Source organism: Cryptomeria japonica, chromosome 4, assembly GCF_030272615.1.
Source record: "Cryptomeria japonica chromosome 4, Sugi_1.0, whole genome shotgun sequence".
NCBI classification, from domain to species: domain Eukaryota; kingdom Viridiplantae; phylum Streptophyta; class Pinopsida; order Cupressales; family Cupressaceae; genus Cryptomeria; species Cryptomeria japonica.
The window spans coordinates 585,394,703-585,409,566 of NC_081408.1; the positions used below are offsets into that span (position 1 = coordinate 585,394,703).

General features: G+C 32.1%; 1 protein-coding gene across 1 annotated transcript; it reads left to right on the forward strand.

Moving 5' to 3' along the window:
• The first annotated feature begins 5,066 nt into the window (after positions 1-5,066).
• On the forward strand, positions 5,067-6,859 carry LOC131076230 (cytochrome P450 750A1-like). Its single transcript, XM_058013304.2, has 2 exons — positions 5,067-6,044; positions 6,159-6,859. The coding sequence occupies exons 1-2, from the start codon at positions 5,067-5,069 to the stop codon at positions 6,768-6,770; spliced, it is 1,590 nt and encodes a 529-aa protein (XP_057869287.2). The 3' UTR covers positions 6,771-6,859.
• Positions 6,860-14,864: the final 8,005 nt, after the last annotated feature.

Genomic DNA, 14,864 nt, shown 5'->3' on the forward strand with positions numbered 1-14,864 from the left:
CTTATTAGGTTTAGGGTTAGTGTTATGATTAAAAAAGGGTCAAGGTTTAAGGATAAAGCTTGGTGTAAGGGTTAGGGCTCTATAATAAAGCATGCTTTCAAGGTTAGGATGAAGGTTTAATTAGGGCTATGGATTACGTTAACATAAAGATTAGGGATAGTATCAAGGTTAGGTTGGATTTAAGGTTAAGGTTATTTTAGGGCTATATTTTAGGTTCAAGATAGGGTTTAATTATGATTAGGGTTAATTTTAGGGTTAGGTTATCATAAGGGTTCAGTTATAGTTAGGGCAAGAGTTTAATCGGTGTTATAATTTAATTACATTAGGGTTAGGGTTAAAGGAGTATTAAATTTCAATTAGGATTAGGGTTAGAGTTAAGTTTAGGGTTAGGTTATGGTTAGGTTTCAATCATGGTCATCTAAGGTTTAGGGTTAACATTACACAACAATTAGGGTTACTATTCTAGGAGAATGCTTGGGGTAAGGGTTGAGGTTGAATTAGAAGTAGTATTAGGGAAAGGGCTAGTGTTCAATCAAGAGTAGGGTTAGTATTACAAATCATTTAGGGTTTAATTAAGGTTAGAGTTATTGTTTGGATTCAAATAGGGTTAGAGTTTGAGGATAAAGCATGGCATGATGGTTAGGATTATATAATAAAGCTTGCTATTAAGGTTACGTTTAAGGTTTAATTAAGGTTATGGTTATGTTAAAATATAGGTTCAATTAGGGTTAGGGTTTACTACGTCTAGATTAGGGATATTGTCAAGGTTAGGGTTTGATTATGGCAAGGTTTTAATTATTGGTAGGGGTAATATTATAGTTCAATTAGGCTTAGAATTAGGGTTATTATTCAATTGCAATAGGATTGGAGTTAAATTAGGATTGAAATTCAATTAGGATTGGGGTTCAAATTAGATTTATGATTAGATTAAGGTTCAAGTTGTATGTAGGGTTCAATTTTATGGTTAAAATTAAGTTTAGGGTTAGGTTAAGGTTGGAATTCAATTAGAGGGATCAAGTTTAAGGGTTAGCATTATAGATAATTAGAGTTTAATTATGGTAAGGGTATAATTATAGTTAAGGTTAGGATTAGAATTAAATGAGGACTATGATTCAATTACATTAGGGTTAGGAAATTAGGATTAGAGTTCAATTACGATCTTGGTTTGGTGTAGATTAGGGTTGGGGTTAGATAAGATTTAGAGTTTAATTAGGGATAGGGTTAAGTTTAGGTTGTTCAAGATAAGGTTTAATTAAGGTTAGGATTAATTTTAGGGTTAGGTTATTAGGATTCAATTAGGGTTAGATCAGAGTTATGGTTAAGATTAGGTTATGGATAGGATTAATTTTAGGTTGTCATTAAAGTTACTATTCTAGGATAAAGCTTGGGGTTAGGGTAGGGTAGGGTTGATATAACTTTATTTGAAGCCTAACCATAATTGAATTCTAATTAACTAAAAGTCTAATAATAATTATAATTAAAAACTACAGCCAACATTAATTAAACCCTAATTCTAAATTAACCCTAAATTATCATTGTTACATTTTTCTAGTTTATTATAAGGTTATTTTTTAAAAGTATACATAAATATATGATTAAAGACAAACTTACAAAAAATTAAGTATAGTGGATTAAACTTTTAGATGATGAATTATTAATAAATTATAGATTTTTATTTTCAATTGTTGCTTTTCTAAAATAATTATTTAGATATCAATTATATTTCTACCATTTTATGGATCTCCAAATATTAATAAGATTATCATCATAACTCTAATAGTAATTGTAATTAAAAACTATACCTAACCTTAATTAAACCCTAATCTTAACTTAACCCTAAATTATAATAGTAATTACTAAAAACTTATTTCACCTTTTCCACCTCTCTTGCTTTTATAATAAATTTAAAACTAAAATATAGATATGAATTTTTTAAAAATTCTAGATATATAAGCAACAATTCTATTTTATTTTTCCTTTTGACATGTAAATTATTTCAAATTCTAAATTAAACTAAATTTTATATTTTCTAATTTTCAAATGAATCATCAATCTTTTAGAATAAATTTAAAACTAAAATCTAGATATAAATAGAACCTTTCTATATTTTTCCTAAGTAACAATTCTATTCTATTTTAAGTTTTTTTTTTTTTTGGCATGCAAATCATTTCAAATTATAAAATTAAAATAAATTAATTTCTTTTATAAATTTTAAATGAATCACCAAATTTAAAACCAATCTTAGATATAAATAAAATCTTTTTGTACTTTCAATAAATAACATTTATATTCTATTTTAAGTTTTCTCATACAAATCATTTCAATTTTTAAAATTAAAATAAATTATATCTTTCCTAATTTTTAAATGAACCATCAATCTTTTAGAATAAATCTAAAAGTAAAATCTTGATATAAATGGAACCTTTCTATATTTTTGTAGATATAAGCAATTTATTTCTATTCTAGTTAAAATTGAAATAAATTATATCTTTTCTAATTTTTAAATGAACCATCAATCTTTTAGAATAAATCTAAAAGTAAAATCTTGATATAAATGAAACCTTTCTATATTTTTGTAGATATAAGCAATATTTATATTCTATTTAAAATTAAAATAAATTATATCTTTCCTAATTTTTAAATGAACCATCAATCTTTTAAATAAATCTAAAAGTAAAATCTTGATATAAATGGAACCTTTCTATATTTTTGTAGATATAAGCAATATTTCTATTCTATTTTTTCTTTTCACATGTAAATGATTTTAAATTTCAAAATAAAACTTCTTTTTTTTCAATTGTTAAATAAATCAACAATTAATTTTAAAATAATTTAATCTTATAATTGAATTTTTAGAATAAGATGATGTTTAATCAAGTTACTCCAATCATCTTTCCATGTCTAAACATTGTAACAATTGCTTAAGTCTCAATTTATTCTATCTTTTATATCATTTAATAACTATGTTGAATGCTACTGAGGTAAATATAATTATTTTTATTTGTCCTTCAATATTAGGATTACATTTGAATAGTCTAATTTTCCTCAAATAGCATATAAATATTGTGACTTTCTAAATATTTATACATGCTCTAAAGCTATGATATGAATCAAATCAAAATTATTTTAAATATAAATTCTATTAAATAATTATAGATCTAACATGCCCGAGATTAGAAAAGGCAAAAAAGTGAAGAAGGTGAAGAGTTGGAGAACAGACAATAATTACAAAGCTTCAACCAGTACGTACAGCCAAAAGAGATAATGTTGAAAATGCTTTCAAAACATTGAAACAAATGCAATGGGCAAGTATAAAGCCAAATTCTTTGGTAGCGTCTTCAAGAATGAGAGGTTTCAAATAGGGCATGGACATGCATGAAAGCTTGCATAATGGTATGGGGATTTTGTTTAGATACTAAAGTTGGAAATGCTCCAGTGGACATGCAAGCAAGATGTGAAATCATAGAAACAGGTGTTCAATGGATTGCATAGCAACTCGAGCCTGCAAACAAGATTTTGAAATTAAACTCTTAATATTCTATGTCCCTACAACTATTTTATTCTAAAACTACTACTACTAAAATGCTAATTACGACATCACTACAAGTGCATTCCAATCCTATCTATCTGCTGTAAAAATCTTTTCAAAATAATAATGGTACATTCGAAAACTCTAGATTTGTAAAAAAACAATAGACTATAGATTATTGGTATTATGCAACACTTATAGTGTAAAGTGAGGCAAAAATGGAATAATTTATTGAATCATGGGAATCATTTACGAATTCTAGCAGCTAGGTCCTTGCCAGGTTTCACTCCATTCAAGTATCGATTTCACTGTCCTCATGCTAGCCATACTTGATAGGAGATTCTCTAATAATTTGTTTCTCACTATCTATTGTTGCATCGCACTATTTCACCACAAAATCAATCAAATGCAAGACTCATCTGTACGCAAAAATCAAAATCAAAGGTCATTGATGAAGTTCCAGATTACTTACTTTAAAGGTGGAGGTTTGATAATCTGGTCGCCAAAAGATATGAGATTCACATTGTGAAAATCCAAGAAAAAGGATTCGAAAGTCTCCAACAATTGATGTCTTGTCCATCTACACAACAAAAAACAAAACCCCCTATCAGTTTCAAAATAAACAAACAAAATATGGCTGGACTGCGTGGGTTATATACAAATTGAAAAAAAAGAATTTGTGCAGCTAACATACAAATCCATAGTTATAACTATCCTTGCAACTGTGCATGTTTAAAATAAGTGAAGCGAGAAAGATATCTATTAATATTAATATTAATCTATGATGAAGATTAAACGATTGGTCTTCCTCCTTTACAACAATTAAATTGTAACAGTTATGAACATGAGATGGCATGATTTCACAACCATTAAGATGTAATTGCAGATTTTTCATATGCCTATTGCGATTCAAATGTAACTGTTAGAAGATCATGCAGGTTCTCGTTTGTAACTGTCAGAATACAATGCTTGTTATTTCCGTGCATGACTGACAGGAATACTAAGAGTTTCTTTTTTCTTACACCATTACTCATGATGACCTCCTATTGATGCCATTGTAGGTTACGCCTCTTGGCGTAAAGATCCTTACCAAGATCTTACCATTGAATTTTTTAATCATGATCAACAATTTATATAAAATCAATAAACCAAAATAAATAAAATACTACCACTGACTGATAGTATTAAATAGAAAAATTATTTAATAGAAAAAGTTCATCAAATTCGAAGAGAAAAATGTACCACTGACTGATAGTATTAAATAGAAAAATTATTTAATAGAGAAAGTTCATCAAATTCGAAGAGAAAAATGTATTGAAGGAAAGGAACGTAACGTGCATGTGACTAAAGCTGTTAAAAAATGTATTGAAGGAAAGGAACGTGCCTGTGACTAAAGCTGTTCAAAGCACGTGTTCTTGACAATATGGTGTCCAGCTGAAGAAAAATCAAGGCAAAAGAGACGCAGAAAGAATTTCCTACATCTTTGCTCAATTATAAATTGGAGACACAGAAAGACTTTCCTACATCTTTGCTCAATATGGCTTCACCTTTGGACTCAATAAATATAATAAGAGAGGGTGCTTATCTTCCAGCAACAGCTACACTGTGTTCACTCATAATTTTCTTGTGGGTTTTGCACAGATTTAGCGTGCAAAGGAAGAATAGATTGGGATTCAGATTGCCCCCGGGACCGTTTGCATGGCCCATTATTGGAAATCTGAACCAGTTGAAAAGGCTTCCTCATCGCGATCTTCATGAACGTGGTAAGAAATATGGGCCCATCATGATGTTAAAATTGGGTTCTGTTCCCACTGTTGTTGTTTCTTCTTCTGCCATGGCAAAGGAGTTCTTGAAAACCCACGATAATGTTTTCGCCAGCCGACCTCAATCTGCTGCAGGGAAACACCTTGCTTATAATTACAAGGATATGGTGTTGGCTCCTTATGGGCCTTATTGGAGGCACATGAGGAAGCTGTGCGTGGTGGAATTGCTGAATGCCAAAAGGATCGAGTCCTTCAGTTGTGTACGAGAGGAAGAAATGCTTCTCACTGTTCGTTCAGTGTGGGAAATGTCTGGGCAGGGTGAGAAACTTGTTAATCTCACCAACTTGTTTTCATCTTTTACGCAGGCAGTCATGTGGCGAATCCTTTCCGGTACTAAAATTTCTTCTCAGAGTGACGCTCAAGTGGGTGGGAATGGCGAAGAGATAAAGAAGCTTGCAGTAGAGGCGGCAGTTACAGTAGGAGCTGTCAATATCGGGGACTTCATTCCTTACTTAGACTGGATGGATTTGCAAGGCGTGAAGCGGCGGTTGAAAAAGGTACACAATTCCATCGCCCAAGTGATAAAAAAAATAATAGAGGAACACGAGCAGCGCAGGATGAAGTTGCATAAGGACAAGGACAAGGACAAGGAGCAGAATGCTGCTACTAAAGGCCTCATTGACGTGCTCTTAGAAATGGAAAGCCTTGATGGAAAGGCAATCACACAGGAAAACATTGAAGCCATTGTTTTTGTACGTATCTATTCATTTTTTAGTTATAACACAATCTTAAATATAACTTATTTCAAGTTTGTTGGTAATTCTGTTTTTTTAATTTGATCTAACAAGGCTATATAAATTCTACAGGATATATTCTTGGCTGGAGTTGAAACGACGTCTACTACGATAGAATGGCCAATGAGTGAGATTCTTAGAAACCGTGGTGTGGCCAAGAAAATGCAAGAGGAAATAGAATCAGTGGTCGGCAGAGAGAGGGCTGTAAGTGAGCGTGACATAGGAAGCATGGAGTACGTGCAGTGTGTGGTGAAGGAGACACTGAGGTTATATCCGGCGTTACCCTTGCTTCTTCCGCACGAATCCACACAAGATTGTGCAGTTGGGGGATACTTCATTCCTGAGAGAAGCAGGCTCATCGTCAATGCTTGGGCTATTGGAAGAGACCCATCCTTGTGGGAAGATCCTCTGGAATTCAAGCCAGAGAGATTTATGGGTAAAAATGTTGATGTTGTGAGAGACAAGGATTATTTTGATATGTTGCCATTTGGAGCAGGAAGGAGAGGATGTCCAGGCGCAGCCATGGCTGATGTAACCATGAACCTTGCTTTGGCTCAGCTCGTTCATTGCTTTGAGTGGAGCGTGGATGGGGATTTGGATATGACGGAACTCTTTGGAGTCACAACGCCCAGGAGTGTTCACCTTCTCGCTCGTCCTGCCTTAAGGCTATCTACCTGCCCTTGAATTTTAGTAGAGTGCTTTTCAATATTAGTGATACTAGTTATATAAGCTGTTCATGCCCTCCAGTGAGAAGATTCCATCTTCATACTCCTGTGGCCTAAATAAGTGTTTGATTTCTTTTTGGCATAGATAACTATGAATCTTAGCTATTTACTTGTTTGAAATATTATGGAGTTATTCTTGTTGTTAAAAGTTATTTTCAAATCTGGCTGTATTATTGTTGAGTATTTATTTCACGAATTACGATAATTCAATAATATCTTTGTAGTTATTGATAGATTTTTTTGATTGTTTATAATTTAAAATTAGCATTTAATTTTAATGTTTTTTTAATAGTAAATGGATCTTTGGTTTATTGGTAAAGTCAAAAACGAATGAGGTCAAGATTGTGCCCTTTGCAAATTTGGTGGAATGGATACCCCTCAATCCTTGACTATCAGCCAAAGAAGTTCAACTTAAAATCTCCTGCTCTTGTATCAAGTAGCAAAAACGAATTTGTTAACAAACCTCCATAAAAAAATGACATTCAATTTGAAAGTAATGATTTAAAAAAATATTATTTAAATAATATTTAAATATTAAAATTGTGATGAAGAATAAATTAAATTTCTATAATATAAAGAGCTTCTTGTTTTATTTAATTTCATTTGAAATAAATTCAAATTACCTTATATCATTTTTATTATTTATAGTCTAAAATTTATTATAAATAAAAATACTATGTTTGTAATTACTAATAGACTTTTTTCAAAAAAATTTATAATTTATAAATTACATGCAAATTTAAGCAAAAGAAATATCATTCTTTTAAAATATTTTTCTGGGCAAAATGTTGATATTGTGAGAGACAAAGAGTTGCTTGATAAAGAGAGGGTGCTCAAGTGTAGCCATGGTTGATGTAACATCAACCTTATTTTGGCTTAACTCATTCATTTCTTTGAGTGGAACATGGATGGGGATTCGTATATGATGGAACTCTTTGAAGCCACCACATCTAGGAGGGTTAAGCTTCTCCATCTTGAATTAAGGATATCTACCAACCCTTAAAATTAATTAGAGTGCTACAACAGTTCATAATACCTATACTACTTATATAAGGTCTTTGCACCCTTATATAAGCTCTTTGTACCCTCTATTAATTCGCTTGTGACCTAATATGTATGATTTCAGTTTTATATAGATAATTATGAATATTTTCTATCTAGTTGTTTATGATATTATTATATAAAAGGAGTTGAGTCTAAATTTAATAATAAAATATAGAGTTACAAGACAACCAACAACCAAAAGAAGCTGTAGGATAAGGTCTATAACATATAGATAGAGGAGATTGCATTCTCATTTCAAACCATGGTAGCCAACAAAAAAATATACCACTTTTATAGTTGTAAATAACATACACGTAGAGAGATAAAAAAATACATTGCTTACAACACCAAGCAACAAGCATTATAAACTTTACATAAACCTGAGGGTTATATTTTCTCCTTGACCTTCAAGTAAAACTTGTTCTTTTGTAGTGGCGGTATTCTCTGGAACAACATACATATTCAATACAATGGAGCACTAGGAGATATCCGATGTGAGTGAGAAAGAAGCTGATAGAATGATAAATGTTTGTATGTGTTCAATCTTCTTAGAGCCCAATTATTTATGGTGAATATAAAGAGCATTTCCATGAACATTCCATTCTAAGATTGGAAACCACTCTTAATATCTTCAATAATATAGATTTAAGCCTTATTCTTCTTTAAGAATTTGCACAAAACAAGACCCCCATCAATTGATAACTTTAAGAAACCCCCATCAAAAAAAGATATAAACTCTCAGTGAATATTTTTTTTTTTGGAAAAATAAATAAACATTTTTATTGACTAATCTTTCATTTTTTAAAAGAAAAATATTAGAATTTTTTAACATAAATTTTTTTTTGATAGAAAATCTTGGCAAATCTTCAAAATAATAAGAGTATGCACTAATAACTATTGCAAATACTTACATTTAAAAAATACATTCTTCTAAAAAAGTAAAGACCTAAAAGTGGAAGTCATTAATGAGTTTAAGGGGTAGACACTATTTTGTTTAGTTTCTACCATTAATTTAAAATAATCTAATAACCCTCTTTGTATGTTGTGAGATAAAATGTACCAACAATTTGTAATACTCATGGGGCCCAAATGTTTTTAGACCATTCATTTCCATTGAGGTCGACAATTAAAAAGCAATTTCAACCCCATGAGCTTTACAACTTGTAGGTACAATTTACCTCATGGAATAAAATGATGGTCATTAGATTATATTTTAAATCAATGGTGGCAACTAAATATTTATGATATAATCCTAAAGTAATTAATAATTATGATATATTATTGGCAAATTAATTTATATTTCTACAATAAATTAAATAAAATTTTGGCGAATTTGACCTAATCATGTATCAACTATTGTGGCAAATATATTGAGTTTAAAAAAATAACAAAATAAATTATCTAGTGATTTTATTATGACTAAAATAAAATTTTATAAAAATATGGCGATTTAGGTCACCCTAAAACTTGACCTGTTAGTTAGATTTCAAAAAATAGCCAATTGGTGAATATTAACCACTAAAAAAATCATTGACTCCCATCCCAAGATTTACTAGAGAATAAATCATAATCTTTAGTGGCATAATTTATTGTTTGGCCTAAAATGTATTCTACTTCAAAAAACTCAACCACAATATGCAATGGGGATTCATAAAACTGCAAAAAATTTATACAATTTGATAGAAAGACAAAAATTACCTACTTGTTTAAAATAGTACTAGAGTTATTATTGATGTTGAAGTTATGTTTATTAATTATTTATGGGCTAACTTTGCATATAAATAAAAGTATCATTTTTGTAATTTGAAACTCATTTAGCTATCTTATATACATCTATCTAATAATTGTTAAGATATCAATTTGAAGTTATTTTATTTACATAAAAACATCTATTCAATAACTGTCTAGACATGCCAATTTGAAGCATTTTATTTACATAAAAGTTATTTATTTTACTTTGGAACTATTTTATTTACTACATACAATGAGACATAAATTATGTGTCATTTATTTTAGAAATATTATGCTTATTATTAAATATTACCATATCAATATGTAAGTGGCTATCAAATTTTAGATAAAAGATAAGAGCTTTTAACATGTTCATGCCATTACATTTCACAATTTGTTGTCATTATAGAATACCTCTCAATATTAATAATATTTATATAGAATGTATGAGTATATGTGTATAAAATAATATGTCATTAAATTAAATGTATCTTTGATTTAAATAAAATTTAATTAAATAATCAAATAATTGGTAAATAAGCATCAAGAGGCATAATTATAATGACATGAAAAGGGTTAACTATAATGTCTTGAGTGTGTTTACAAAAACTATTAAGGAATGAACATTTATTTTAAATAATTAAGAAACACAAATGCATTGGCTTTGAATGGTGTTGAGTAAAGGAGCAGAAGGGTGCAAATTGCAAGTTGAAAAAAGCATATAAGTGAATCCCATTATTGAAGATTGTGCACAGAAGTTGGGGAGTCTTGTTTTTGGTCAAGAGATGGAGATGGCCATGGAGGACAGAAGAAGTAGGGTCACAAGGATTGTGGTAGGAAACATGAACATATCGGTCTCCGAGGAAGTTGTGAATATGACCATACTAGATCACTTTTTGGACTTGAAGATTGAAAGAATAAAGAAACAGATGATTATCATAAAATTCATAGGAATCTAGCATACTATGGAGGAAATCAAATGGTGGGTGTCTTATACCCATGTTGGGATGGTGCTTAAGATTAATTTTCTGGCACTAGGGTTCATTCAATTTATTTTTTAAATGGACCTTGACAGGGAGAAGGTCCTCAAGGGGGGTTCATTGGATGGGACATCTTTGGAAGTGAATATGAGGTGATGTCAAGCAGAAAGGTTTCCTATCAAAGCTTTAAATTATGAGGAATTGATATTATCAGGAACATGTGACTCAAGTAAGGCTTTTTCAAGGATTTCCTAATGAATGGGTGATGTCTTAAGAAACTCGAGGATGGAAATGTGTACAAGATTTTAGCCAAGGTGATCAAGGATGCTATTACAAAATATGGATAGAGTAATGGAGGAAGAAGGGGGAGGAGGAGGAGCCCCTTGGATAGTACACCCTTCCTCTACAACTAGTTACATTGCAATCAACGGAAGGGGAAGATGCTACTTGGATAAAAACTATCCCTCTTTGGGGTGTGGTAGGATTATCGGCTCCCTTAATGGTGATGGTGTTAACGTGATTATCAATTACCTCTATTATACCAACCAAGGAGTCAAAATATGATATAGTGTTGGTGTAATCATAGGGTATAGAATGAGATGATGAGTCTTTTTATTTATCATGCTTAGGGAATGGATCCTTATAAATATTAAGATTTCCATTGGATGTATTTTATTTGGCCTTTTTAACTTCAACCTCTCCTCTATCAATAAGGTCTTGGATGTAATTCTTTAATTTCATATTACACTTTTTAGTGTCATGACCTTTAATATGGTGGTATTCTTAATATTTGTTGTCATTGTAAAACATAGGTCTGGGATGATTCTCATCAAAGGCTCGTGTGATAAGTTATTGAACCATGTTTTTGATTAAGATAAACGAGTTTAATAGGGACCCAAAACCCAAATCCAACAAAAAATAAATCACAAAAAGCAGAGTCTAACGAACCACTAACCAGCTACAGAAACTGAGAAACACCCCAGAACCGAAAACCACAAAAGACAGACCAAAAATGGGACGCAACAGTAAAAAACTATGAAACAACTCTCATAAACTCAGCATTTTTCTAGATAACTTTATCATTATTATATTGGAGTTCCTCCATAATAAACCTTGAGCTATCAATCCCCTGATGTTTGCTGTTGGTCCTGGTACACAGTCCCATGGATGCCTGCACCTCCTAGTTCATCCTAGTGAAGTTGGTATCTTGGGATGTTTCTACTCTGTCCATCTGCTCCTTCTACAAGACAATTTCCTCATTGACTCTCTTAAGACCCTCAATGCTAGTGTGCATGGCTTCCTTACTGACCTCCACTAAACCTTTTAGTTTTCTCTTCAGTTTTTGAGTCCCTTTCTCCAGCCTGTCATTTTTTGCCTCATGCTCACTCTTCATAATCTTGTTGTCTTTCAAAATTTGCTGGGAGATCTTCGTGAGTTCCTCGATCTTATCTGGAGTAGGAATCTCAGTGAAGGTGGCAATGAGGTCTTTAATCTCCTATTTTAGAATATTGATTTCCCCAAAGAACCATCAGAAACACTTTTCCTAATACATAAGTGATTTCCCAAAAATCATATCAACATTCTTTACTTCATCTTTGTTCTCGTTGGGGTCCATATTGAGAGGGATGCTGAGCTTTATTTCATTATCCTCCTTGTCAAGAATCACCGCCTTATTACTAGTCTTCTATTTTTTTATATTTTGTGGTCACACAATGTGGGTTTGTGAAACAGGCATTTTCTTCTTAGCAACCCATCTAGGAGGGTTTTTTATGCCGCTACTAGTACCAGGGGTGGTCTTTTTTAGGGGACCCTCATCCTCTGAGGGTTTATATTCATAATCATTTGAAAACTAGACATCATTCCAATCCATAGCTTTCCCACCCTTTGCATCATCAAACTCTGTATCTGACACATGATGCACCTCCTAGCTGGCTAAAGACTTAGGGTTTTTCAGAGAAAGGGAAGGTTTGACCTCATGGGCCTTCGCATACTTCATGATTAAGAGGATGAAACCCTTATGAAGAATCGGGTTATCCTCATTCTTAGCATACTTTCTAATAGATAACTCCAAAGAAGATAACAAGTAAAACGGAATAGAAATTCTCTTATCATTTCTAAAATGGTTTGGAATAGTAAAATGGTAACAAAAAATACTAGCAAATCACCCATCGAGGGTAATGTACCTCGTGATCAATTCGGCCATGTCTTCCTAGAAACTCTGAAGGTCCAACCGGTTGTAGCCGCCATCTTGGTTCTTCTTAACCCTTCTCCTTTCACTCTATTTATCATAAAAATAGAGGGCTTCTTCCAAATTCTTCCTTTCCTTGAAGAATTTTTTGCACTCCATACTGATCCCAGTAATCTCGGCAATGAATGATTTATCGATTCTGAACTCTGCCCCATACACACACAACACCCCATTATCCCAATTAGCCACAAATGAGTCTATGAGCTAATGGTCCTATCCATGAAGTTTCTGAACATAGGGCTCCATACCCCCATCCACAATTTCCCTCTAGGCCTCCTCATTCTTCTCCCAAAGATCACATGAGGATGGATCCATTCTCTTTTTTCCTCCACCCATTATGGTACTATTTCTGTGATTTTTTCAGCTAACACCAAAACCAGACTTCAAGTCAATGCTAAACAAGCAGAGCCATAGGAACAATCTGGAAACTCACCTTCGCTCTTTTTTATGAAAAGCTCTACACATGTGATCTGTCATCATTAATTGTCAAGCGATGAAATATTTTCAGCATCTTTCCATTTGAATGGTGGATCCATTTCTTCAACCCCTATTTGCATCTTAGAGGGTGAATGCTCTACTAATTCTTGAATTAAAGTTTATTGGGTTACCTCATTGAAAGACTGGAGGGGAACCTGAATATCATGTCATTTCCCATGCTCATTCAACTCATATTTTTCTTCATATATCAGCTAGATATTTTCCAACATAGTTTGTATTCTTCTTATCTTCTTATTTTTATTACTATAAAATCCAAGAAAGTTGGGGTACCACTTTCTCATTTCATTTGAAATATTAACCAAGATAGACCACTTCTTCTTTCTCTAAACCACAACAACAGTATCAACACAGTTTTTTATTACATCCTCATTATAATCAATATCATGTACAAAATTACTATTATTCGGGTTCTTATTTTTTAACCAGTTCATGAAGCCTTCAAAATCATGATCCCTTTGAATCTCAAATCTCAAATCATACCTGACAATAATGTAATTTTGTAGCTTATCTAAAAATTTCTCACCAACAGAAAATTCACCAAACCTGGTTAATCATGGAAGAAAATATCACTTCCTTTGATCAAACATATGCATTTTTTCCATCCAAATAAGCTGCCACTTAAATTCAAGAAAAGCTAATCTAGGGCAAACATAAATTGGCAGCTGATGCGGTAGTTGTGGGCAACCATATACTCTAATAAGGGTGTAATTGATAAACAAAAACTAATCACCAAAGTTGAACCCACCAGCATCATCCATTCTTCTGTCTTTTGGTCCCAAGAAATCCATAACTTTTAATGGTATCCTGTCAATTTCATATCCCATTCAATGTATGATCCTAATTACAAAGTGTTGATGAAAGGTGACATAATCTCCCACATTTGATTTTCTATCCTAGATGTAACACCATCTTCGAACTAGGAAAGGGATACCTTGGTTATCATATAATCTCAACTGAAGGTCTCCACCCCATTCATATTTATGCTGAAACAAGATAAGATGACATAGTAGAGAAGAATACTTAAAAATGATTTCCCTGGCATTCTCCATAACCTTCAACAATCCCTTATGGATTTGTTTGGAAATATATGAAGAAAATTAATTATCCTTATTAATATCTTATGTTGAATCCTCATTGCCATCAGCATTATCCACGCTGGGATTTTGTCTTCAACATCCAAACCCAATATTTGACATAGAGTATAATAAGTCTTGATAAAGTACTACTCAAATCCATTAACAGAAAAGGGCTCCTTCTCAAATGGTGGTATAGGGAGAGTATTAAACTGCTAATCCTTTGGCCTAAAAAGAGGTAGCTCCCCTTCTTTGTCTGTTTTTTATTTCTTTTTATAATTTGCCTCAAGCCTTTTGATCAATTCTAACATGGCTTGGCCCAGTTAAACCAAAATAGTTTATGATTTCCAACTCACATATATCCACCAAGATATGGCCGTCTGCATCTCTTATTGTTCTTGAAGTTGGATCGTATCTAGTTGACAAATATCCATTAAGGTCCACCTCAATAAACACATCAAGAATGATGAGCCTACCCA